At 43.4% G+C, this 27,885-nt stretch overlaps 2 protein-coding genes across 4 annotated transcripts in view; both read left to right on the top strand.

Moving 5' to 3' along the window:
- The first annotated feature begins 223 nt into the window (after positions 1 to 223).
- On the top strand, positions 224 to 3,383 carry LOC146260964 (ephrin-B2a-like). 3 transcript variants are annotated; one of them, XM_084668183.1, is made up of 5 exons: positions 224 to 330; positions 862 to 1,148; positions 2,096 to 2,188; positions 2,735 to 2,838; positions 2,985 to 3,383. In XM_084668183.1, exons 1-5 carry the CDS (start codon positions 224 to 226, stop codon positions 3,381 to 3,383), a joined length of 990 nt encoding a protein of 329 aa, XP_084524309.1. The 3 variants fall into 3 exon arrangements, with proteins under 3 accessions (XP_084524309.1, XP_084524308.1, XP_084524310.1); XM_084668182.1 differs by having other exon boundaries at positions 2,735 to 2,851; positions 2,989 to 3,383; XM_084668184.1 differs by having other exon boundaries at positions 2,735 to 2,869; positions 3,016 to 3,383.
- A 7,757-nt stretch (positions 3,384 to 11,140) lies between these two features.
- The window catches only part of gpc5a (glypican 5a), a 72,548-nt gene continuing 55,803 nt past the window's right edge, over positions 11,141 to 27,885 (top strand). Inside the window, exons 1-2 of the mRNA XM_084668078.1 lie at positions 11,141 to 11,520; positions 14,566 to 14,727. Coding sequence (XP_084524204.1) covers positions 11,364 to 11,520; positions 14,566 to 14,727 — 319 coding nt within the window. The 5' untranslated portion in view covers positions 11,141 to 11,363. The remainder of the gene's footprint in view (positions 11,521 to 14,565; positions 14,728 to 27,885) is intronic.

Genomic DNA, 27,885 nt, shown 5'->3' with positions numbered 1-27,885 from the left:
CATGTTTGGATTTACCTTTTTGTATTTGATCAGCTATTGGTCAACATCATGATTTTTATATGTCACTGACAATGTCGTCTTTTGGGGATAGTTTTGAGGTTTATTTACAATTATTATTGCAATTAGTCATTCAACGTGCAAATGGAAAGTTAGGGGATATAACAATGCTGAAGAATTGCTTCAATTTCTTTCATATTTTATGATATTGTGCCTTCGTTGTGTGATGGGGAGGTCCATATGGAGTTACAGTTTGGGTATTTTGATTATCGTTATTTGTTCATGCCATGCCATCGTTCTGGACTCTCTTTATTGGAATACCTCTAATACAAAGTAAGTAGCTCAAAGTTGGTCCAGAAACCACCGTTAATTTAAATTATAAATGATTAATTATGTTTTTAGTAAAGGAACTTTCCTATCAGTTAGACAAAATAAATAATAATAAATTACACTTTGAAATTCTCTCATAATTTCTCCAAAACGAATTTATGAATTTGTGTCCACAACGTTGCTAAATGTTAATTGTAATGAACATATCCAATAAAAGGTTTTGACTGACTTGCAACATTTCACAAAATAAAATGTAGAAACATGTTAAAATGAATTAGCATTAAAAACCTAAATCATGGCATGTCAAACAACTATAATAACATAAAATAACACTGGCCAACTCTCTTTCTGTCTCTGTCTCTCTGTCTCTCTGTCTGTCTGTCTCTCTGTCTCTGTCTCTGTCTCTGTCTCTGTCTCTGTCTCTGTCTCTGTCTCTGTCTCTGTCTCTCTCTCTCTCTCTCTCTCTCTCTCTCTCTCTCTCTCTCTCTCTCTCTCTCTCTCTCTCTCTCTCTCTCTCTCTCATATTTTTCTTAGATTTACTCCAGGCCAGGGTTTGGTCCTCTACCCCCAGATTGGGGACAAGATGGACATTGTGTGCCCCCGGGCGAGGGTTGGGGGTGTTGGGGGAACGGGCGAGTACCATCGGGTGTACCTGGTGACCCGCAGTCAGCTGGAGAGATGCAGCATTGACAAATCAGACACGCCACTGCTCAACTGCGACAAGCCCAACAGAGATGTCAAGTTCACCTTCAAGTTCCAGGAGTTTAGCCCTAACCTCTGGGGTCTGGAGTTCCTCCGGGGAAGAGACTACTACATCACATGTAAGTAGAGCTTTTTGTACTGTTCTCTGAAAGCATTTTCAACCCAGAATCTGCAAGTCTATTGAAGTCTTGTAAATTACATCTACACATACCATGGTGCCACTTAAAATGGAAAGAAACAGTATCCAGATAAGGGCAGCGAAATGTTCAGTTATATTTCAAATGCACTTATGGATGACACAGCTTTGTTCCTCTGCTCAGTGTAGACCAACCTGGTAACAGCCAGTTGCTCTTTCTTAGCATATCCACCTAATTCATTTTTTGTCAGTGTTGTCACAGGTCACACACAGGTAACCAAGAATTTGAGTCTATGCTTTCAATTTTTCTCCGTGAAGGCCATCTTCTCTTACTCCCCTCCCAGTTTGTCAGCTCTAATGAATGTCAAAGGCGACCTTGTTGCTGGGGCTGTGTTGGTCAACCACTCTCTGAGCGCCTAGTGTTGCGTGAGAGGGAGAGCAAGTCTTACCATGTAACTTTACCCCTCATCTACCTCACCACGTTCTGACAGCACGCTCCGCAGCGCCGGCCTCTGTGATTCTAGGAGCTTACATGCCCCAAATCACACAAGGCTTTGTAACAGCATCAGACAGATTTGACGTGAGCTTTCCTGGCAACCTAGCTTGTAGCCTGCAAGACATTGTTATCTGACCTAAACGGCCCTAATGAGAGTGTACGTGTGTATGTGAGAGGTCTTCTAATAGCCCACCAATTTCATTCCGGTGGGAGTTTATGGTGTTTGTTTGTGAGTGATATGTGCGAATTAAACTTGCTTGACCCCCTATCAACACACTTTAACTATAAACAAGCAAGGAAGTTGTTGTTTTTGTTTTACTATATACAATATATTCCCTTCATTAAAAGGGAGGTCATTGCTTCCTGAAAGCAATGGCTCAACAAATGTATAGATAACATTTACTGACACCAATTTATGTCTGGTGCCATATCAGCTACATCCACTGGGTCGTTGCATGGACTGGATAACACTAATGGAGGGGTATGCAGAGCCAAATCCATGAAGCTGGTCCTGAGGGTGGGCCAAAGTAAGTATTTGTGTGTGTGTCTGTGAGTGTGTATGTGTGTGTCAGAGTAGCTGTCAGAGTCGTTTTTATGTGTCATATGCAAGATCAGTTATTTAAAGAAGTTAAGGTTAGAGGACTTAGAGCAGAGTATATTTGAACTTCTACTTAAGTTAGCATTCTTCCAACCTATTAATTTCCTGTGAGATTATGTGAGTCATGCTATAGATAGAATGGGATTATTTTTCATTTGGTAACATACATTAAGGTTATAAACACATATTAATGTTACAAAAACTGCATTACAACTAGATGTTGTAATGTAAGGCAATAATATCTGCTTTTGTGCATGCTTTAATAAGTCGTAGAATTTTCTCTTTAATCTGTAATCCTAATGTTGGAAGGATTACTCTCATGAATATCCCCAAATCTCCAATTTAGATTGCATGCAGCTTGTTATTCTAAGCATCCTAAACCCATTCCAGTGTAACATGCAAACACTGGTTTGGTTCAGATTGTCTGTCTGTTTCATTGTTGAGCACAGTCACTTATCTGTATTTTACTTTCCAGGTCCGTCTGACCCACCATCAACCCCACAGGAATCTCCTACCAGATACCCCCCCAAAAAAACTAAGTCTGGGAGCCATGGCCCCTCCACAAAAAAAAATGATCCAGTGAGCAACAACAGTAGGTCGCACATCACTTGTAAACATCAGTTGTTATTTTTCCACATTTACATATTGTTTCCCCGAAATAATGCTGACTGTATCCTTGCATAAACTTCCATTCGCTCTCTTTCCCAGATGGCCCAACAGACGAGGCAGCAGAGACAACTGAGACAAAAGGTGGAGACTCACCAGACGCTGTTGGCTCGGACACGGGAGTGTTCATGGGTGTCGTCTGGGGCGGGGTTATCATTATTACTGTCATCGTTGTGGTTCTTTTGGTCCTGCTGTGGAGGCGCCAGCGGCGACACTGCATCCCTGAAGGCCAGCAGTCGGCCTCCATGTCCCTCAACACGCTGGCCATGCCCAAGCGGGGCAGCGGTGGCAGCAGCGACCACGACTCGGACCCCAGTGACATTGTGTTCCCGCTGCGGCCCTCTGAGAGCATGTTCTGCCGTCACTACGAGCGTGTGAGCGGGGACTATGGACCACCTGTCTACATCGTGCAGGAAATACCCCCCCAGAGTCCTACAAACATCTACTACAAGGTCTGAGTGGCCTGGGCAGGACTTCCTGTCAGAGGGCGGGGTCAGTGTATAAGAAGGGAGGGGGGAGGAGCCTCTGATACAGGTGCATCCGCTAAATACGGCTTGTTAGACCATAATTGAACAAGGAACATTAAAGGGAAAAAGAGAATATGTGGAAAAGGATCTCTACTGAGCACCTAAGAAAGAACCCGTTCTCTGTCGGTACTATGTGGTGTGTGCTGCTGTTGGTAAGACTTGATTGTATCTGACTGGACTTCAGGTTCTTCATGACCTTTATGAGAGGGTTCCTCACAGGTCAGTGCAGGTGGAGCCCCTGGGAGAAGGTCTGGTCGATAGAAAGGACTCTTTGAGTTAGCATATCATCTCAGAGAGCTAGTAAATCATTTGGGCTCCACTTTTATTTCCTGTGAGGGATGTTTTACAAACTCTGTACAAGAGCAACTTCACCTCTGATGTACTACTGGACTGTAGTTTAGCTATTCTATGTTTGGCTTTAGCTTTCTGATCAAATGTTTGCTATGTTAAGCCAACGTTTGCCACCTCTCAATGCTGCTAATGTGGGACTTTTATTTGTGGTTGAAGTTATGTATTTTTTGGGCAACGGTCATACACCCAGTCAGAAGAGCACAATGAAGTTTGAGGGAAATAAGCCTATATTTTCACTTAGGAAAAAGTGAATGTTTCTTCTTTTCTTGTCATGTGGGTGTGACGTAATGCTAGAATTTTACCTTTGTGGAGTCAAAAGTAAAATTGTTTTCATTCTGACTCAGGATACACTTTTTCCACATGTGAATCATAAATTAACTTATTGTGAACACCTTGGTCTGACAGAACAGTTGTTTTATCCTTTTCCTTCTCAAATTCATAGATATTTGCACTTCAGGTTTACCTGACCACTGTAACGTTTTTGTTTTTTACAAGATCAATCATTCACACAACTTTATCGGTAGCATTAGGTTCATAGACACAAGTTGACCAGGAACATAGAAGGAGTTTAACAGATGAGCTGGTTTCTAAATTGCTTGTATGCATCATAAACTTCAGCACCCACCAGTAAAAGAAACGAATAATTAAAGCATGTGTTTTTTTCTCTCTCAGTGACAGTACGACAGTCCATTACCCCTCTAATGGAACACTTGGGACATTAAGATGATACAGACTATCATTCTATCTCGTGTGCACAGTACCAGAAACAACGTCTCGTAGGTTTTACTATCCTGAATATCCAACCTAAATGGACAGCAGGACAGCAGCCACAGCTATGTATGTATCTCTTTCTACAGCTTGATGTAGAAAAGAAATGCTCCTCATAAAGGACTACTTGAAAACATGTCTTCATGTTTTTGTTGCTACAGCGGTACATGTACAGAGGCCTACTCATAATCTATAATGAATGTGTATGTATATCTGCAAAACTATTTACGTTGATTACCTCCTCTGCTTTGTATTAAGGCAACTGGGAACAAAAGCAACAGACTGAACACAATCACCTCAACCAATGACTTTTATTTTTGCTATGACTCACGTAATTTGGTCAAATGTGACAAAATAGAACGGTTCTGATATTTTAAGTAGGAAAAGGCAGTATGGTCTGACATGTCTTTGATGCTGTTCAGTGCTCACAAGATGTGGCAACCCTGTGGTATCGAGCCTAGAGGTTTCTCTTGTGGTACCAAACCTGGCAACCATGTGCAAGCACGTTTCATGCTCCTCCAGCCACATCATGCCTCACATTTTCAACCTGTCAGCTTCCATGAGGTAGCTCCACTAGGGAAACTTGTCTTCAAAGTTCTTATAGAAGGAGAATGTTGGTCTTAAATGAAGACAAAATAAACTATTTCAACACCATCCTTCATTGTATTCAGAGAATGTTTATAAAACATAAATTATTGTACAATGAAGTCATCTTTCTCAAATGCATTTTTTCTACTGTTTCATGCAATCTGAAAAATAACAAATGCATACAGACCAATTCAATATTATTGAACGTGCTTTCTCAGTTCATTTACTTAAAGTTTAAACTAAACACTTGATTCTTGGATTGATTCTTACAATTGATTTTACACCCTCTTAACTAGCTTGAACCTCTCATTTAAATAAGGGAAACACACATATATTGAAAAGAGACCCTGATTCTGAAACAGCAGCAGACCTGCTTACTCTACTTATGTCTCCCCCCCCAGGCTAGAAGTGATCTCAGGTCTTTTAAGATGTTGTTGTCTCCTCCGAAGATTTCACAGATGAATAGGCCAGGGTAGGTCGAGGTGAGTTCAGTTGACCCCCAGGTCATGGATAGACAATAGTAGCCTTGCTTCTACTGGCAGAACAAAACAGAACCCCCAGGCTCCTGGCCCCTAGAGTGGGAGGAGTCTGTCTCTGTGCAGCCATTTTAGAGAAAGAGACTAATAGAAGTTGCGTAGCATCAGCGGAAGCGGCTTTGTGCAGAATACCATTACCATGGTACTGTAGGAAATACACATGATATCCCCTTATGGCATTTCAGTTTAGTGGTATTTAGTCATGATGAATTATACAAATTAGACATAAGGTAAAAACAAATAAAGTATGCAAAATACCCTACTAAGAACCCTACCAATGCCCTACCACCTCCTTTGTATTATTTAAAGCATCACATGTTGCTTTAATTAATGTCTGCTTTGCTTTGTTTGAGATGCTCACATTTGAATTTATATATATACATATATACACATGGTATACAGATATGCATGACAAGTAATATGTACATAGACTATATACGAGACAAGTATGTAAGTACCCTAAGAAAGTATGGTACACTATCATCAAAATCACAAATTCAGACAGTCAATACAAATCATGAAAAATCACAGACACAATATTTTTTTCCCTTTTAATGTAAGCAAATAAGGCTGCAAACTTGGTCTATTGTTTGGGAAACGCATGGGTCTGGGGGTTGGCTAATAAGGACAGTCTTTAGTGGATCTGACCCAAGGGAGGTTGAGGGGCCTGAAAGGTCCTCCTCCTTTCTGCTATTGGCTGAATGTGGAGGTTGGGAGAGAGAGGATCCACCCCCTGGTCAACAGAGCGGTTCACAAACAGCACTCTCTCAGCAGCTGGGAAAGTAAGGTTCACATCTCATCAACAAGTCACAAGTTCTAAATTGTGTGTAGTAAATTGTGTGCAATAAAATACAAAAAACATTGAGAAGCCACTGAACAAGCATTAGTCAATGCAACAAGTTAGGTAATTGTGATTTAATGTTGTATGACTAAAATGTTGCTGGCGTATTTAAGTGCGTGTTAACAAAATAAAACAATGTCAGGAGGTTGTGTGTCTTTAGGTAGCAGACCACGCAAGACTCAAAATCTCATAGAGTAAACGGGTTATTGCTTCCCTCTGCTGGTCAACTCACATACATTATTGCTTCCCAGCGCTGTTGCAAAAACTGACTCAAAGTGCACACCTGAGTTTTCTTCTCTCATGCTTTTTGATGCACAGACAAATCCAAGCTGATCTGTTCAAATGTCATTTCACCCTGTTTCTTTAAACAATTCGTTAGAAACTGAGTGGAAAGAACTTTACTCATTCACTTGAATTCAGACACTGGTTACATATGCCAAACTAGTTATGCCCATTTGATTCCCTCAATATGCAAAGCAAGGAAAACTACACTTTCAGTATTATGGGGAGGCACCTCCTTGTGTGAACTGTTCTCTGTGTGGTCTAGTCCCCCAAACAGATTTCTATGATAATTGAATACTGACAGCAAGAAATGATTAGTTGAACAACAAAATATAAAATATAGGTTGGGTAGTGCAACATGAAAATTCATAAAGATAAATGATTACGATTGAATGTAATTATTTTGAGCTTGCTAACTTCCTACTAATTATCTATCACTTTGTTACCGTCACATTGTCTATAATCGATATTTCCATCACCATGTTTATTAAGCAGAAGTTTCTTTTCTATGAGAGCCAAGGGTCTATCTCAATTAGTTGGGGGGGGGGGGGGGGGGGGGTGCATAATGGAATTGTTGTTGGCCTATAAAGTAAAGGAAAACACCACAAAACCATTCTACAATGCTTTATTTGACTTACGGTAAAACTAAATAATAAAAGAAAATAAACGAACAAACATGATTTACTGCGTCAGCCAATTCAGCTCATTACTGCTTGAGATCATTTATGTTCTACAAACTACTTACTGATTAATTCATTTGAAAGATCATAACTGTCGTAAACAACCGTCTTTGGGTATGTTGGACGGAGGACAACTAAATGTGTCTCATAACGTTTTTTCCTATTCTTTTGTACTATCTCTTGGATTGGTGGACGGTAAGGATCGGAAGTACCGTAGTTTTTGTATGCTAATTAAGGAGTTGGGGGTTGTAGCTTCATATTTACGTTCAGAGGGAGCCGCCCTTCATTCACCCACATGGTTAGGAACAGGACGCCTTCGCGCCACTTTCGTACTCCTCAATAATATCCGAAATCTACCCATAGCTAAAAATAACAATTTACTTTTTCTATTTCGATGTTTATTTTACCTTTGTCATGCGTTAAAAGTTGATTGCATAGTTAGATTTCTTTCTCAGACGAAACAGTAAATGTTAAGTCCAGGCAAGTGAGCGAAGATGGTGGATTTCACTGGTGAGTATCTTACTAAGCGCATGTTATTGGCACGGAAGTCTATTTGTTGTGTTTTTACCTTTTCGCAAGAATCAAACCGTTTTGTATATTTTTTTATTTTGTCTAACACATATATTAAGATATCGAACTTGACTGTTAGAAAAGGTAGGTTAGTGATAAAAACAGTGTAGCGTGAGAGGCGCATGGCAGCCCCTCTCCTCCATAGTCGTGGGAATGAGGGAGATTTGAAAAGCAGCACGCTCGCAGTGGTTCTCTGCAGCGCTTAAAAAATACGGGTCTATGTGTTTCTGGGCGATTGCATTTTTTAGTCAGTTTGAGGCAAATAAAATAATTATAAAAGTTTATTTGTTCGACACATAATTTTCCTGCTCTTTTTCGTGTGCATTGGTGTGTGAGTTAAAGTGCCCCCCAGAACAAAGCAGCAGCACATGGGGCAGGTTTAGGCCGCGCGCTTTAGCTAGCTAACTATGCTATTAAAGCTAACAAGCCTGCTAGCTACTTATACTAGCGCGCAACTTATGCTAGCAATAGTAAGGTAATAGTTAGTTAGTTGTTCGTTTTTCGCCCAACAAAGTTACTCGTAGTACATGCAGTTATTTCATGGCAACTGGGTAGTCAGCAGCCAGCTAACACAGGGAAAGATCACAACGTTAATGTTGTCTATACTTGCTTGCTACAACAAGCTTGTCTAATGTGAATTTGAGGCATGTAAGATGGACCTATTTCGTTGCCGGGTTGTTCAAATTTGCCATAATTTCAGTCTATATTGGCAAAACCTGACTAGTTTGAAAATGGACATGTTCGATAGCCAACATTAGCTAGCTTAAACGAGGTGTAGTTTTCCATGTTTTGAGACAAGCTATCTTGCGCGAGCTTGCTAACCCAGACCCATGAAGCACCGTGCTACCGCGTTGCTTTAGCACTGTATAGGACGAACAATTCTTAAATGCCCAGACCGTATCCCACTCAAACTCATTTTATTGTATTTTAAGCAACGTAATGTACACATTTATGTATTTAAATATAATAATGCGCAGGCGGTCAGGGTAGTGTTGAGAAGAAATGCTAATGTTTGCGGACTTAGCGGCGCCATGTTATCCAGACGGTGGGGGAGGGGTGAACAACAGCGAGTGTGGTCTACAGCGCACGCGCCCATTGCACACACAGAACGCGGGCCGCAAGCTGCGCAACTCATTCATGTTTTTTTCTTTCGAGTGGCCTCATGGTTAACCAATAATTCACAACCTTTCAATCTTATCCGCCTTAATGAAGTGTTTAAAATCACGAAACCGGTGTTAACGTGCCATAAGTGACTCACTGAAAACGTAATTCAATTGTTACCTGAATTGTCTTGTTTAGTTGACCATGTTCATCTGTGACCCCTCTCTTTGTCCTTGCAGAACACCGGGCAACACACACTGGGGATTGGATGTTTTATACCCTTAAAAAGCACCACAAGAAAATATGCCACTGAGGGGATATTGAAGGACCTTTAAGTCATGGAATTGTCAAAGTGCTTACAGTGCAGGTAGTACTATGGAATACCTACTGCAGTGGAGGCACTTCTAGCAATACCATGACAATGCTAACGTGTTGGTGTTTCTAATGGACATGTATTGGTGATTCAGTATGAATTGGTACGTCTTTGTGCTAAGGTGCATCTAGTGCAGATAGTGAAGTAGACTAGCACCTACTGCCCTAAGTGCTCCTTCTGGCATAAGGGGCTGTGACTGGCACCAGATGAATCTTATGTATTTTTTTATTTTTTTTTGCAGTTCTCTACTAGTTTTGCATAGTTGTACTACAAGAAAAAATGAGTTGTGCAAATCTATGCAAAACTGATGGTGGTCTGCTTGCTCTCCAGCTGTCCTCAAATTCTGGGGGGGGGGGGGGGGGGAGGTACCTGATTTATCATCAAAATGCCTGTCATCCCTTCACCACCCTGGACTGGCAGCGACCAGCATTTCCTAGCTCAACAAACTGGTTGACTAGTAAGTTTCAGCAGTGCTAAAGTGCTTATAGTGCAGGTAGTATTTTCCCCAATCTACTGCAATGTGAGCACTTGAAGTACTTCTAGCTGCTTTCCGCTGTCTTGTTTGGTGATGATCCACCACACCAATCCTGGAGCCTCACCATAGCCTAGTCTCTGGTCAGTTTTGCTGGTTTGCATCCTGCTTTAACCAATGTTTGCTGTGCAAATCCATGCAAAACTGACCAGGAGGGCGACTTGCATCGGACATACAACTGTTTTGGCCAGGTCCTGTTCTGTGCAGGTTGGGAGGAGTAGCAATGCTGTGTACTTTGAGGTATTGCACTTGTCCCGGCCTGTGTAGGATTGAGGAAATAGAATCACCTGTTGACCATTTAGTGTCGTCAATACATTGTACTGAAATGTGTATTGTCAAGTGAATGTTTAAGTGACAAGAATTTGGAATTCAACATTACATTGATTATCAATTCCTCTGATGTTTTGTGGAATGGATAAAAAAATAAAGTAGTCTCTTTAATAAAAATGTGTTTTGTTGATTCTAAGATTAATTGAAGACTTGTAATGAGAACGTTTTGGTTATTGGACCTTAAGTTCTGTATATCTCCCAAGCTACTAGCACAGTCCTTTTTTAAGGAGTTTTGCCAGTGTTAAACTTGCGCTGTTGCCACCATCTTAAAGTGTATGGTGGGGTGAGTTTTAAGCAATTTTAATAACTATTTTACTATTGAATGTTTAAGGGTTAACATTTCAATTCAAGGCAAAACTATAGGATTCACATTTTGGCTCGTCAGTGGAATCTAGTGTAGTAAGCCCATATTGTTAGCCAATGGACACATTTGGATGTTCGGTTACTATTTGTCTTAGAGGTTTGAGTTGATGACTTGTCTTAAAAAAATTACTTGGCAATGTCAACTTTTATTAAACGTTTATTTATTCATACTATCCGCATGTAAAGATTGGTTGTTTAAGCAGCAGGCGTTCTGGCTTTACGAGGCTAAGGATGTGCCTGTCCACGAGATGGCTCTACAGTCAAGCTGTTTGTGCTATACGGTTTCACCAGTAGTTGACATCTGCAGGTAGGCATGCTACAGTAGCCATTGGTGTCCGCCCACTTCTTTGACAGCTCTTACTGCGCCAACTTTTGGAGCACGCTTTCTTGAAGTTAGTTGCGGGTTCAACTAGTCAATATCACTGGAGGGCTAGTTTTATTCTAGAGGAGCGGTTCTGCTGTGACTAAATGAAATGTGGAACCGACTCACCTGACCGATCGTAGTTTAGCCTACACAGTAGGATGTGTATTACCGTATAGACACAACTGGCATAACCTTCCTCTTAGAATTGAGATCCTACAAATCTCACGCGAAAATGGGACTACAGGAGCTCATCTGTTTCTTGTTTCTATTATTTGCCTGCTACATTGGATTAAGTTTGGAAAATCCGACAAACTGCGACGAAGTGCGTAAAGTTTTTCAACTGAGGCAAATTGGACCAGTGAAATCATTGCCGGAGAGTCCACGGACAGGTATGAAGCCTCCAACTTAATAGGCAATTTTAGCCTACCGTAAACTGTGAAAATAGAACGTCTTCATGTGGTCGAAGAAAAATTAAACAATTACAGCAAATGCAATTTATAATCTTAACCTGGTGCTTTAGATTGATAACGATGTAGGTGTGTTTTTTGTTTTATTTGAATTTAATGTTTTTACTAAAAAGTATTAGACAAACTGCGGTTTATAAGTCATTGTCTGTGCTTGCTTCGCCTGACTTATCGTGGGAGTCTTGAGTAAATCAATCACATGTGGCACGGATGGCTTTAGGACGCGTCTATAACATTACCCTCAAAAGAGACTTATAATCACTAACTCTAATAGGGCACTATATTATTGGGTGTCTGCTCCACAAAAATAATACATTGTCAGAAATGCATTGCAATGGTTGTTCCCTAGTATAAAGAACATGTGATATAGTCTACTTGTGGTGTCAAATTAAACAATAGATGTCTACCCTTGTATGGATCAAGTTAAAGGAATACCAAAAGGTTACATATAAGGGAAAAATATATAGGCCGATGTGTCACTTAATATAAAATCACATTCTAAAGGCACGTGGACATGTTTGTGATGTTACAATACATTTATGTTCTGAATCTTCTGCCTTCTCAAAATCACACAGAGCTATTGATTTATTAACCCACTTGTGTGGATGGGTTTTGTTAGGTGTCTGTTATACTCTTGTACCCCACCTTATGCATCAAGGGCAAGGCATTGCATTTGACCAGATAACATTAGCAGCCATGAAAGATAATATTTAACTTTGTGTACACAGCTGCAATTCACCAGCAGGTATGTTCATCCACCTTTAGTTAGAGGTCTTTTAGGATATTGTTACGGCTCAGCGTCTCTGTTTAGAATACCCTGTGGTTTGAGGGGAAGAGAAACAAACATTTGCTAGCCTTTTCATGGACTGCAAAGCACTCCCTAAGTGGCTTGTCCAGGGATAAATGGTAATTATTCTTGGTAATGCTAGGGAAACAGTAAGATTTAAACTTCATCTATTGCAGCTTTGACATGCATTTTAAGATTCAGATTGGCAGTTGCTGATGTGCAATATCATTCTCAGACACTACTACACTGTATTTCACAACATTTTCACTGAGGGAAGTTGTATTTTTGAATGTCTGGTTGACTGACTGTAAATCTGTCAGTGGGACATGACCAAAGATGCAACACTAAGAGAGATAAAAAGGATTGGTTTGGAAAGCAGAATGAAATCTGTATAATAGGAAGCAGATTTGAGAGAATGACAAATGGCAGACTGTATTGGTGAACAATTCTAAAGCTATAAAGACGACAGTCTTATAAGTTCCATAAAATACTGTAACAGGTATTTTTGGGAGGCTTATTCCATTTTGAAATTGAATAAAAAATCTAGTATACAGTATATGCATTGTTGGAAGTTTAAATCCTTTAAAATCCTTTACACATTTTACCTAAGATATGCAAGCACACGAAACTCTTCCCTCTCAAACAGTGTTTCTTCAGATTGTTAAAACAAATGGTTAAAAGTGTAAGAAGCATCTGTAATGTGTTTGCGACCATGTGAGGCAAAGGGCAGATTGGAGCATTCTGTGAACCTGGTAGAGCCTCTCTTACATGAAGAATAAAACACCACATGAACTTTGTGGGTTACCTTCCACAAGCTGCTTTGTTTGTACCCCATTGCCCCTTAAGTACCACTCTGAGAAGACAGACATGGTCAGACTCTAAACCCCAGAGGAACCCAGAAATAACCCCCTTGCGAGACCCTCTTCAGTGTCACACTTTGAAATCAGCATTTGTTTTTAATGATGTGGCAATCGGAGCTAGGTACTGTTTGCGGTGGGGCAGTAAGTATGGTGGGGCAGTAAGCACTGGTATGTCTAGTTTTGTAGAGATATTCTGGTATCATATAAGGTTTTGCTTGATTTCAACCCGTTGTCTCGGAATTTAGCCTGTGGTGTGGGATGAGAGTTACTTTGCCCCAGTATTATTTAGTTAGTTAGCAGCAAAGTCAGTTGTCTGAGTGGCTCATAAAATGTCTAACTTTAAATGACCTTTTTACCCAACACAGATGAGAGCTGTTGGACCAAGCAAAGCACATTTCAATTTGATTTGCTCAATCTGGCCCCCTACCTGTGTCTAAAATTGCTGAGGAAATGATGCTGATATGTTATAATATAAATAAGAACTATCTCAGCCCTCATTCACCAGCTTGCTCAACAAACCAAAAAACACAAAGAATGAAATTCAACCCGGCCTTGATTGATCCACTGCGGATCAAAACAGAATGAGTCAGTGTGATGCAGTTTCTGTGGTCATAAAGGGAAAATACTTCCAGGGAAACATGTATAAAAAAGAAGGACCCGAGGCAATTTCCTGCCTTTATCTAAATGGATTGGTATTTCTCCACACGTGCCATATCCTGCGCAAACCTCCCAACACTACGACATAGGCAGCTGTTAGCGTCTTTGGCAACAGTTCCTCACACCCTGCCCAAGCACGTCTGTGGAGCTTTCTAGAGGCTTCTTCCCCCCTTCAAGTTGTCAATTGCTTCAACACGTACGTAGCGGAAAGATGGAGACATCACTCCGTGAAGCGATAACGACTTTGGCTTGGATCTCCTCTCATATCTGCATTGCTTTTCACGTTCATGTTCCTCCAAACTTGTTCGAACTTGTGGACGTACTCAGTTGGGGGACGGTGAACACGTAGTCCAGCCTTATGAGTAGAAACAGAAGGGATACCTTTGTGTTCTTCATCAGATCCTTGTTCCTCTCCAGATACTTTTGTGTTCCTATACAGATCCTGAGGTGCAACTCTGCATTATATTTATCAAGTCTATACGTTTTCTAACTAGACAGAACTATACACCTACTATTTCAATGATTTCACTCTACTATTTCAATGAAGTACAAAATAATTATGAAAATGAAAACAGGTTTTGTCACAAACAACTCAGAATTGTGAATAGGATATATTTGGCTTCTCATAGAGTAATACATAGTGAACAGCTGTATTGTAAATTCCAGGTATGGACCTTCAGGTGTGCATGTCCAAGAACCTAACATGCTGCACCAAGAAGATGGAGGAGCGCTATCAGGTGGCGGCCCGACGCGACATCCAGAACCTTCTCCAGACCTCGAGCTCCAGTTTGAAGTTCCTCATCTCCCGGAACGTGGCTGCTTTTCAAGGTGAGTGTTGTTGTGTGTGTGTGTGTGTCTGTGTGTGTGTATATTATATCTGTGACTGTAAATTCTTACTGTATGTGTGTGTATGTGTTATTTTATTTTTGGTGTGTGAAGCCCTGGCACAAATCAAGCCCAGCCAACAGAGCCAGGTCTGTCCTCCTCTTCCTCCTCCCCCAGTCCCACGACGATACCCAGATCAGGAGATTAGATAGGTTGACTAGTAGAAGGAGACTCAAGAGGCCTTCGTGGGGAGGATGTCTACCAGGAAATGTAATGGGGCCACCTGATGATTAGACATTTTAGACCCTTTGCAGAAACAATCCAGGGCTTGACCCATTAGGCTGTTAGATCAGAAGGGTTGGGTGCTGCTTCTCAGTCTCCTGTATGTGGACTCCTCTGTGGTCCCAGTGGCCACCTTGGTGTTGGGGTGAGGCTCACTCCCCAAATTCCTCATGAGCTTGACCCCATTCCCCCAGGTCTCCGACTCCTCTCCATCTCTCATCTCCTTAATGATGATTGACAGTTGTGTCGACAAACAGGCAGCGACATGCTTCTTGTCTCTCTGTCTGCTTATCCTGGTTAGTGTTTCAAATTGTATTCATTGCAATGAGACCAGCCTGTAATGGGCTTTAAAACACAACTTCTGACTTGCATGCACAGAGCCATATCATTAAGTCAATTCACTTTAATCATCTCTCTCTCTCCCTCCCTCTCCCTCGCTCTTTAAAGATACACTTACTTATGCATAAACAATGTTTATAGTTTTAGAAGAACCCCTCTTTTAGTTGCTTTCAGATGTTGCAACATGTGAAAATGCATGTTAGTCCAGGACCTGCATGTGTACTTCAGTGACAAAGTAGAGGCAAAGTACCAGCAACTGTGCAAAAAGGTCATGTCCTTATAGCTAAGGTTGTTAGGAGCTTTTGTAACTTGGGCAACAGCCCTTCCCTAAGACATGCATGTGTAGTGACCTCTAACCCTTCACTGAAATTCCAATCATGGGTTCTTTCCAATAAGTTTTGCAATCAAAGTGTCCTTTTCTTAAGCCTATCATATGAGGCTACATAGTGTAATACATGGTTTGGTGCTTTCCCTCTTTCTCATGCAGTGTGTACTGTGTGTACTGTGTGTACTGTGTGTACTGTGTGTACTGTGTGTGTGTGTGTGTGTGTGTGTGTGAGAGACAGAGTGATGTGGCTCTGTTTCAGCTGTTGACTGCTGTGCTCTGTCAACTGGGTGCAATATGACATGGAGATACTGAGGGAGGCACCAGGTCTGCAGAGTCCAGCTAGCAGTTACATAAACCTGACCTGTCTGTCTCTACCAGAGAGGAAAGTGAACTGGACAGCCACACTTTGGAAGGGGAAGTGAAAGCTGCAAAGCTTTCTCTAAAATTAGTAGACACCAGGAAGTGAACAAGCACCAGGTAGAAGTAGAATACTGTATGTTGCCTTAAGGGTGGTTCTGGAATTCCTTTGCCTTTCAATGGAAATTCTTAATTGAAGAGGAATTCTAGTATAGCAGGACGCTCGGTCGACATCCTGACTCTGTGGTGAACTTAAACAGGCTCTTAGGCTAAACGATCTCTGATTGGGAGTATCAGTATCCTGATGACATTCCTGTTTCCCAGAAGGATATCGTAACTGCTGGCCTTCGTCTTCTCTCCTAATCAGATCTGGCAGACGTTTGTCCTCGTTTTTTTAAGACTCCTGTTCTAATCTAGGACGTCAGAGCAGATTTCTCAGTCGTCCCACCGTCTGACTCAGAGCCGACCCCCGTTTGGCGTTTGACTCCGGCCCTGCGGGGTGCTGGGATGTTGCGGGTCGGTTGCCATGGATGGAAGACAAACCTGAGCGATGGCAGAAAGAACTCCCCCGGAGCCCCTCTCAGCGGGCAGCATATTTGTGCATTGTGCGAGGACGAGGTGCAGGGGCTTTACAACCTGAGATGAAAGACAAACACACACTCAGGGGAGCCGCTTTCTAATGGGCCCCCAAAATAAGAAGCCAAAAAAGAAGGTTATGACCAAAAAGGCCAACTTCTTTAGAATAGATATAGAAAATCCACTTTTTTTGTTGTTACCATTTTTTTCCACGACTGCTGCCTAGATATCTGTTGACTGAGGAATTACATCAAAGTCCCCTCAGGTTGAGCGTGGGATGAGATTTTGATATGTTGGGGTAGAGCAGGGAGACGTGAAAGCAACATGTGGTGGTAAACTCGACTCTGGATATTTTTGGAGCCCAACTAACACTACCCATTCAACAGTTTTACCAGCAGATAAGCATGCAGCTTGATAGCAGCTGTTCTTCTTTAATGCATTATGCATCAAGTCTTTAGAGATTTCTGTTTTTGTAAAGCTTTACTACAACTGCACTGAGTAGCATTTTACAGGCTGCTTTTATTCGCCAGTGTCTCCTGAGTGTTTGAGATTGTGGTCTGTCTCGCCTGTTGACGTCTTTTAAAGTCTCTCTCTCTCTCTCTCTCTCTCTCTCTCTCTCTCTCTCTCTCTCTCTCTCTCTCTCTCTCTCTCTCTCTCTCTCTCTCTCTCTCTCTCTCTCTCTCTCTCTCTCTCTCTTTCTCTCTATCTGTATCTCTCGCTCTCGCTCTCTCTCTCTCTCTCTCTCTCTCTCTCTCTCTCTCTCTCTCTCTCTCTCTCTCTCTCTTCTGTCTCTCTCTTTCTCTCCCTCTTTTTCTCTCTTTCTCTCTATCTCTCGCTCTCTCTCTTTTAGTCCGTCGCTCTGGAGCACTTGAAGGGGCGCTGAATCACACACAGGCTCCAGCTGTATCAAATAAAGAGGCCTAATTGAAGGGCTTGCACGTAACAAATGGCCACATTAGCCTGCCCCCTTTTCAACTCGAGAGTTTCTTCCCTGCCTGTCGCGTTAGCGCACAACACGGTGTACATGCTCGCCTGTTGTCTTTCAAAATTAGAGTGCAGCCCAGCGATTGTTAACAGTCTACCCCCGTATAGCCCACTGCTCTCCAGCCATCACCTCCCTCTCTCTCTCGCCTTGTTTTTTTTGTTGCTTTCCCTCCTCCTTGCATCTATTCCTGCACACTACAGGGCCACGCACGCATCACCTGTCACTCTCAGGCTCAAGAAGAGTCCCACCCGACCTAAACTGCTAAATGAATGAAATGGCATGCAAAATCATCATGGTCCGCCAGCAGTTGATTTCTTTAATGTATTTCCTTCTAATGGGCTAGGGTTCTTTCCCAAGAGATTTTTATTCCTTATCACCACATGCTTGGGTTTGGAATTTGGGCCGATACTTGTCTTCCTCACTTCCCTCAAGAGCATGGCATGAGAATTTAAATAAGAAAAACTTAAGGCGTCCCTCTCCATTAGACAAGAGGGATAAAGGAACAATTGTCCCTCATTAATTCAACGTCAATGAACACTCCCTAGTTGATAAAAGGCACGTTATATGCATGACTTGTATTTCTTTCATGTCCCCACTTGACCGACGTAACAATTTCTTTGTCCCACCCTTTGGATTTAGGAAGCCTCTTTGCCACAGTTTTCTGTCCCTCCGTGCTTTCCATACATATGTTTCCACACTTGATATTCAACCTATCACAGATGGACTACTTGACTAATTGCCGAGGCTCTATAAAAGTGTCAATGTCAGAGGACAATGCCATGTGGGTGGTATGGTGTCTCTCTCTGCCTTCTTTCTTTGACTTCTTCCTCTCTCTTTCTCTTTTTCTTTCCCCCTCTCTCTCTCTCTCTCTCTCTCTCTCTCTCCCTCCCTCCCTCCCTCCCTCCCTCCCTCCCTCCCTCCCTCCCTCCCTCCCTCCCTCCCTCCCTCCCTCCCTCCCTCCCTCCCTCCCTCCCTCCCTCCCTCCCTCCCTCCCTCCCTCCCTCCCTCCCTCCCTCCCTCCCTCCCTCCCTCCCTCCCTCCCTCCCTCCCTCCCCCTCTCTTGACGTTGCTCTGCAATCCAGGGTGTTCAGACCACAGATTTACATTCCCAGCATAGGACCACGATGGAGGATGTGGTTGGAAGTCTCAATTAACTGTATGTTGCAACAGTGAAACAGGAAGTACTTGATGGCTCCTGGGTGATTCTTTCTCATGACCGATGAGACCACACAAAAGCCAGATGATTCTCATTGTGATGACTGGAACTGGGTACATTTTGTGAGATTTATTCCACATGGGTATACTTTTGTTGACTCATGTGGCTTCATCCTATGTTTATGCATAAAGCTTCCCCCCCTTGGTTATATCATGCAGTCATTTATCTATCATAGTTGCTTCGCAGCATTAAGGTCCTGGGTATTATCTCCCAGGCCTTTCTGCATGGAGTTTGCAAGTTCTCCCCGCTTGCAAGATTTGCAAGATTCTCTCCGCAAAGAACCCCAAGAACAAAAAATGCAGAACAGATTGCTCTCCTGCCCATGTCCTTGGTCAGGACATGTGGCGAGCACTTGGACTTGGCCCTCAGTCACTGCTGTGGCTGCTGCCCACCAATCCTGGCTGCCCTGGGAGGAAGGACAGCATGAGGAGAGGACAAAAAACATTTCTCCAGTGGTCACTGTGTGTGTGTGTGTGTGTGTTACATCGCTCCATGCACCCGTGTGGACATTGTTTGAGATGAATAAAGGATTGTTCTTTTCTTCCCTTCTTGTTGTGTTCTTGTTGTCATTAGCACTGAGGTATAAGCAAGAGGTAACCACACGTAGCTGTGTGCTATTCATTAGCCTTCCATTAAGTATATAAAGAGCCCTGTTAACTTGCTAGCCTGATTCCGTAGGTGAAGTCTTAATGTGACATAGTTTGTGTTTGTGGACATCTGCTTGAGAGTGCACATAGGTGATGATAATGACTGGGGGGCTTTTCAACACACTCCACTGGATCTGAAGGGGATGGAAACAGAATGCGCTAGTCATCCATCCTGTGTGCCTGCTTGCCTCTAATTGGAGTGTTATGTTTTGCGAGGACCATCAGTTGACTAATGGATGCAGGATGTCAGAATCTGGTCATCCAGGTTGGGCAGCAAAGAGGAAAGCCACAGGTAGGGGAATTAGCTCTGTGATTGGTACTCTTTTCCCACGTTATTTGGATGTACCTTTACACCAACTCCTCCCCATCGTCATGTTAAATGGAATTGAGTTGCTGCACTAGTGCAGTCTTGGAATATTAGTGCATTGCCAGGGCCTTCAATAAAAACATCTAATATTAGTCAACACTGCGCGCCCCTGAGAGAGCTGCTGTTTGTCCTTGAATTTATTTTAAAGCATGGACAGGGCATCCTCCAGTGGCGTTTAACATATTTGCTTTCTAGAATATGGATTTTTTCCATTTGGGTCTAAAATGAAAGAAGAAATTAAGGTATAAAATAAGAAACAAAAAAAGAAAAAGAAGAAGGGGTTGGAAAAAGATAGCAAGAGGTAGAGAACACTTTATTTTTTTATTTTTTTTACTATAGACAAATTTAGTCTGTCGGCCTTTTCTAAATATCCAGTGTGAACAGGAGCTGTAGTATAGTGCTTCTAACTATGCTGTTCTGATCTGGGCCCAAAGACTAAACAAAAGGAGGAATGCTAAGTGTCACTGTTTTCTTATTTCAGCTCGCCCGACCCTGCAATTATGCAAACATTTCAGAAAATATGCACACTGTAGGAAAATGTAGCCAATCTTAACTCTTTCTGAAGGTTATGCATGCAAGGTTATATGAGCCTCATTGTAATAGCTGCCAACGTGTTTTATTTGCATTTAATTGGTTGCTACAGTAGTTTTGCGAGTGACTCATTGGTGATGTGGTTGGTTAGTACAGTAGCATGATGTTTTCTTCCAGTAAAAGTGACTATATCTGTCACATTTTGGCTGCTCGTCGTGGTCAGGGAATAAAAAGCTGTGGATGGGACTCTTGTCTCTCCCCTTTTAGAAAAGTCAAAGTATCTTCTGCTGTTGGTTATTTTGGCCAGAAAAGTCTGTCTTTTTCTCCTTATAGTTTTCCTTATCTTCATTTTGGTGTGTCGATGTCAGTTTGGGGGTGTCAGCTGAAAGCAGGGTTAGGGTTAGGATTGGTGAGAGAACCCCCACAAAGTAACTGCTTTATCACGGTTCAACCAACATGTTGAAACAGCTTCACAACAGGTTGACTCTGACTCACCTGTTGCTTAAAGCCTGTTATTTAGTGTGTTACATGGATAAACAACCTCAGTATATAGTTTGACCTTAGGTATTTAGGGTTGCCAAGTGACAGATTCCATCTTCCCCCTTTTAAAAAGCCCCCTCTCCCTTTATATGAGCCCATTTAGCATGTTCACACCAACACCACTCCACCGTAGCATTACTTCATTCAGCAAAGTGGGCAATGGAGATGCCTGATGTGAGCAACTCTCTTTGTGACCGATGAAAATCCATCAGAGCTTTTTGTTGCTCTTGAACATGAACAAGTAGCACACTCTGTAAGGTTTCAGAGATGTAATGGGCACTTTGGTGCTAAACTAAATATCGAAATGTTGCTCCTTTCTCTTTGTACTTTGCCCTTTGACCTGTTTTGATGGAACAGAGTTGTGCTGGTTGGCTGAAGCACCTTGCCCACGCTAAATTACACCATTTATTGTAAGTGTGCAATTGGTGTAGCCTATCTCATCAAAGCAATTAAGAGTTGTGTTTTAACAAAAATCGTATTTGCGTATTCAATATTTCGCCAACGCTTGCTCAAAAACCACAAACTTAATATAATGATTTCAAAGGCATTTATGCAAATGTGTCAATTAATCATTGGTCGGGTTTCCCAGATTCGTTAAGAAGCTATTAACGCTAAGATCTTCTTTGGAACGTTCTAAGAGCGCTCTAGAACGCTCTTAGACCATTCTTAAGAAGCTCTTAGCGTCAACAGCTTCTTAACGAATCTGGGAAACCCGGCCAATATGAGATCTGCTTGTCTCCAGGCAAAGTTAGGTAAATACTGATCAAAGTTCTGATGACCACACAAACCTTCATACAATCCATTTCTGAAGCCTTGCTCTCTCTCTCTCTCTCTCTCTCTCTCTCTCTCTCTCTCTCTCTCTCTCTCTCTTCTCTCTCTCTCTCTCTCTCTCTCTCTCTCTCTCTCTCTCTCTCTCTCTCTCTCTCTCTCTCTCTCTCTGTTCCTTTGTGTGAACTCAGGATCTTTCATTTGGCTGCTGCTCTTTGTCCCTCCGGTCTGTGGCAGTGCCTCCTCCTTTGTTGTGGCCTCTTACAAGAGGTGTGTGTGTGTGTGTTTCGGACTCCTCGAGATTTCCCACAGAATTGGTCTTGGCTTTGTGATTCATGGCTGAACAGTTGATCCAGGGGAGGACATGGAGAGAACGAGAGAGAGAGAGAATGAGAGAGAGAGAGACAGAGAGAGAGAACGAGAGAGAGAGAGACAGAGATGGAGAGAAAGTTGGGAGGCAGCCAGCCTCTTTTGAAAGTCTCTCTACAGCCTTTGAAGTGTCAGAGGATGAGGATTTAGAGAGAAGTAGGATTATTCAGAGTCAATACCCTTCCGAAATAGATGCAACATTCTGTCCCCAAATCCCATTCTGACAGACATTTGACTTTCTATCCAACTGAAAACTAAAACACCGCTATTCATTCTTTATTTACATACATATGAGAACAAATCTCTCTTTTAACAAAGATAATTAGCTAACATTCCAAGTTTACAGGACAAAGGATAGGTTACAATTACCATGGTCTCCGAAATGTAATTGCATTGTAATATTTTTCTTTCTTAGTAGTTGGTGGTCATGGCACCACTATTGACTAATATAACTTGGCACAGTGTGTGTTTGTGTCTGTGTGTGCGTGTACGTAGGTGTGTGTAGGTGTGTGTGCGTGTAAGTAGGTGTGTGAAGGTGTGTGTGCGTGTGAGTAGGTGTGTGCATGTGAGTAGGTGTGTGCATATGAGTAGTTGTGTGTTTGTGGTGTGTAGATGTCTGTGCGTGTGAGTAGGTGTGTGTGTGTAGGTGTGTGTGTAGGTGTGTAGGTGCAGATGACTCTCGAAGTTCTGTTCACACACTCATGTCAACACAAGAGCTGTCTCTAGCCTTGTGTGTCACTTTGACATGACTGTGGGTAGCAGTGTGTGTATAGTTCAGACCGCGGGAGTAAGAAGCACACACACACACACACACACACACACCCCCCCCCCCACACACACACTCACACCCACAATCCGCCCATTCACCCACTACATTTGAGTCAGAGATGAGACCTAAAAATACACCCACTTGTCAGCACTTTATATTGTTTGTCTCCAGAGTGTACGTTTGAAATGGAGATTCATGGCCTCAAGCTGCTCACCTCAGGCCATCCTGGAGACTAGATTGGATTGTGCACCTGCTAAACTGCAACTCTGCTGTGAGGGCCATTTTACCATCCTCAGAACCCTACATCCTATTCAGCTGGGTGGAGAGAGCTGCCGTTTGTTAAGTGTGGGAATATGTAAGGCCTGAGTAAGTGGATAACACTGTTATCACACACTGTTTCACAACTCGAGTCACAGCAGACCTGGGTCAAATACTGTTTGCTGATGTCGTCCAAAACCAAATCCTACAGACAGTATCTCCCATGGGAAAAACATTTGGTACTTATAGTATACTTATAACGTATAAGTACAAACATTTTTCACTTCTAGTTGGTTGTGTACAAAAAGATGAATTTAATGACAATATCTTAAACTGTCATTGAATATTTTTAAGTATTTTCTTATTCCCCTTGGGCTGTTAGCTGCAGAACGGACGACAGAAGTTCCCAGTAATACCAATCTTATGAAAGCAGAGCCCAACATGCATTCACTGGCACACACAAGCAGGAGAGCCTGTTTTGGCTTTTTCAGTGATCTCTTTAAATAATAGAAAACTCTCCAGGCTCGTGGGGGGTGGGGGGGTCCAACTTTTTGGGGGAGGATTAAGGAGGAAACACAGTCCATTTATGAATACATTTCCCCTGCGTTCTGACCTGTCATTGTATAACCCTGTCAGAGAGGCTACTGGGGTATTTCCTAAGTTATGAAGGAGTCAGTGGGGATTATGGTCTAGCCAGTGGAGCACGGAACATCCACTAACACCATGTCCACTGTCTCCCTCTCCTCCCTCTCTCTCCCCCCCCCCCCCCTCTTCTTTTCCACTCAACCCCCCGGCTGGAGAGAGGGATACATGGCAGATATAATGACATAATTGCCCTTCTATATCGTTAGAGCATCCGGTTAGAGTGACAGGCGGATATGATTGGCCAATTACTGCGAGGCCACGGTTTCTTAGAGGCTGTCCTGTGTTGATTTGCTGATTGATGGGGCTGAAACGGAATAGTTGTTTTTTGGGGTTTGTGCGGGGGATCTGGCTCTGAAAAGCTCTACTCTGTGTGTCGACGGGCTGCGTTTCAAAGCTTTCAGTCATGTGATTTGAACTTTTCACGCAAATTCACATAACAAAGATTTACAGCTCAGGAGACAAGTTTGATACCAAAGTTTGATATCGAGTTTTATTGACCACTTACCTACGGAAATGTCCTCCCCTTAATTGCCACTAAAGAATACTGGACATCAGAGTCGAATGGACTCGACAATAAAGGTAATCACTGCTAATTTTCTCAAATGTATTCAATAACTGCAGGTAATGTTCACCTTAGCAGCCTTCCAGTCCAGCCTTCCTGAGGCTCTGGTCCCGTCAGTAGTGGCTGCTCCCCCTGGGCGGCTGGAGAAGAGGCCTCAGCAGCCTCACACAGAGCTGCCTTTGAAACCCAATGAAAGGTTTATTATGACCGTTATTATTTCACTTCTGCTCTTAAAACTGTGGAAGGTCTGTATCGTTCCTGAAGCCTCTGGCACGCAGGGGAGCGCTTGTCGGCTCCGGGCCGCTCGCTCGCCAACGCACGGCAGAAGAGGCACGCACGTACACTGGGGCTCCCACACACACACACCCTCCACACACACACACACACACACACACACACACACACACACACACACACATACACCCTCCACACACACACACACACACACACACGCTCCCTCTCCTTAGTAATACTTGTGTTCCACTTTGTTGAGCCTCTCTTCCTCAACAGCATATTAAAGGCAGAGTTCCCTGCTCTGCCCCCAGACCTTTGAAGTGGGGAGGACTACGGCGGCTCGTCAAATATTGATTTTGTAACCTCCAGGGCAGCGGAGATGGAGGGGGATGGCGAAGGGTGAGAGAAGGATGGAGGAAGAGAGAGAGGAAGAGAGAGAACGAGAAAGGGAGACAATAAGAGAGGAAACCAGACAAGAATATGTTCCTCCTGGCTGCGTAGAGTCTCGTCTGGTTTCTGCTCAGGGTCTCCAGGTCTCTGGTCTAATGTTCTATTCCCTCCATGTTCTATTGTTTGTCCACATGGCTGACTGGAATAGCTACACAGAGTGGCCCATTTCCTCTCTGCCCTTAGTGTTGAATAAGACATCATTCCAAGGATAGCATGTGACTAGCCTACTTGTGAGGGGGTGGGGCAACAAAGAACAACAAGTCATGTTCCTCAGACGTGTGTGTTTTTGTGTGTGTGTGGGAAGGGGGGGTAGGTAGGAGGGAGAACTGGAACGAGGTTTGTTTGTTTGTTGTTTGGCAGGAAGCACTCCCAGATAAGGGCAGAGAGGCCGCCTGAGTGTGTGGACTCCAGAGACCTTTGATAGATACCAAGCTCCTTGTCTGGGCACGGCGAGAGAGGAGACACACTCCTGTAATCAGTGTTCCGCTCCTCTCTGCTCTCCTCCTCTCTCAGAGTGGAGTGCATTACCGTTTGTATAATTGAAGGTCGGAACTGCGGCCTGTCAGTCGGAACACTGTCTGAAAGCTGTCGTCTGAAGCCGAATTCGGTCCACGGCGACTCTTTGAAGTGACCTCAATGACGGCATGTGACCTCGCGTAAACTTTGGGAAGGCAGTCAAAGTACAAGCTGTGCAGTGTCTCCGAGCACGTCCAGCAGAGTATGTGTGCCCCAGGTCAGGGTTGAGGTGAACCATGACTGTTTCTGTTGGAGGAGCCGGTCTGCTCTCTCTATCTCAGCTGAGACTGGTTTCCTTGATCCTACTTAACGGAAAGGCATTAGTACCAAAATCAACGCCACTCGCTACTGTGTGTGTAACTCCCCCGCCCCCTTCATGCCCCCCCCCCCCCCCACCCCCCCCACGCCCCCTCCCCCCGGCCCGCCGTCAAACTTGAGCCAGGACACACTCCCACAACACCTCAGCGCAGCTGACTGTGTTTGCCGCTCGGAAACAATGCCTCCTTTATTGAAACCGAGGACCCCTGATCCCGCCGTCCCCCACCACCCAGACAGTGTTTTTTTTCTCCTCTCGAGCACTACAGGTCAGAGCCTGCTGCTCGCTGGTGTCCCTCGTCCTGTTCTCGGCGTGTGGAGAGGGGGAAAGGCCGCTGGAAACACCACACGTGGTCTGACTGGTACAGAGCGAGAAGGGTCACACACACACACACACTTTGGCCAAGCCTCTACCCCTCTCTCCCGCCCCCCTCACCCACACCCCGATTTCTACCCCGTAAGCCTGTGAGTTTACTCTACAGATCACAGGAGTCAGGTATACTGAGCCCACTCATTCACGGTGACTTCTCTCCAGCAACCCTCCTCCCCACCCAGTCAGGACGGACAGACGGGGGGCAAAGAAAAGCAAAGAAGCTTTTATTCTAGTTCCACCTCTAGTCTTGCGCTAAATTAGGGCTGTCTGCCAGTCAGTGTTTGAGTGTGTGTGGTTTTTGTGGGCCTCTCTTTGGACATACAGTGCGTTGTTCTTTTCTCTGCCCTTTTTTTTTTGTTTTCATCTCTCTGGTTTTTAGATTGAATCTCTTCTCTAAATGGCCAGTTGGTCTGTCTCCAGGGGTAGCTCTCCTGCCAGGGATAGAGGGCATTAGTAAACGGACCTCCAGCCCCAGTCAGCTGGAACTCTGCTGCCAGACTGTGTGTTGTGTTTGGACCGGGCCGGACCGCACGGCTGGGGCCGTCCGATAATGAAGCTGTTTTCCGTCCATCGTCTTTACTTTTTCCTTTTCTTTCTCTCTTCCTTCCTTGCTCTCTCTTCCACCCTTTCTCCCTCGCTTCTTTTTGGTCTTTCTCTCGCCGCCTCTCTATTTCTCTACCTCTCACTGTCTTTCTCTCTCCTTCCTCCTCCTCGCTTCCCTCTCTCTCTACCTCTCCAAAACTAATAAGGTGCGCTGCCTGACAAATACTTCTGCTGTTGTACAACCTCCTTCTGAGATTACCAAATATGTGAACTAGGCTCTGCCTGTATCTTTGAAATCCTTTGATATGGAATACATTTGGAAAGTTTCGAAATGATATCCCCCCTGGAACCATCATAAGCACTAGCTAGTTAGAACAATGTCATGTTTTGAAGTGTCAGTGTCAACACATTTTGGCTTTAGGGCTGAATCGTGTAAAGTATTTTGCAAGTTAGTATGGACGTTATCCTCTCCACTTATCCTGTGATTTACTGAACTGAAAGAGGGATTTAATGTCCACACTGTCCCCCTATAAACAGACGAGTCAGCGCATAGCCGCATGTGTGTTAATGATAGACTTGATGGAAGTAAATCTCCTTATTGCATCCAAACAAGCTGATGTTGACTGTTTTCCCCTGCGGTCTGTAGCTTGTGACACAGACAGGCCTGTTAAGCTAACTCAATCAGACTTCTCAGCTCCAGTTTTGTGCTAAAGTTAAACAGCCTCCATTTTAAGTAGATCATTAAGATGTGATTACGCTCTCCCAAAGCCTGTTTCACAGAATAGCCGGACAACAAAACATGTTACAAGGTTACTTAAATATAGATTTGAATGGGCTCTTTTGTAAAAGAATGACTTACACACAGTCAAGTGGATTGTGTCTCATCAGAGAACCTCATTCAAATGTGGCAGGGTTACAGTACACTGAGAATCTAAACAAAACAGCCCATTGAAGGCATGCTCTCTAATGCCCAGGAATACTTTGTTGTCGTCGACCGCGCCGTGTCACCAAAGGGAATCTTTGGGCTCTTTTGTGGCCGCGCAGAGGGATGAGTCCAAGCCACAGACAGTGACTCACCAGTGGCCGACTAGCTTGGCGGGCCTATCAAATGTCGCAGGCCTCTTTTTCTTGCGGCCACGGCCTTTCAGGCGTGATGAATCACATAAATAGGAGCCATCTTCGCATTGCTCA

The sequence above is a fragment of the Hypomesus nipponensis genome, chromosome 12 (assembly GCF_054491055.1).
Source record: "Hypomesus nipponensis isolate SF chromosome 12, ASM5449105v1, whole genome shotgun sequence".
Taxonomy (NCBI): domain Eukaryota; kingdom Metazoa; phylum Chordata; class Actinopteri; order Osmeriformes; family Osmeridae; genus Hypomesus; species Hypomesus nipponensis.
This window is presented reverse-complemented; position numbering and strand designations above follow the sequence as displayed.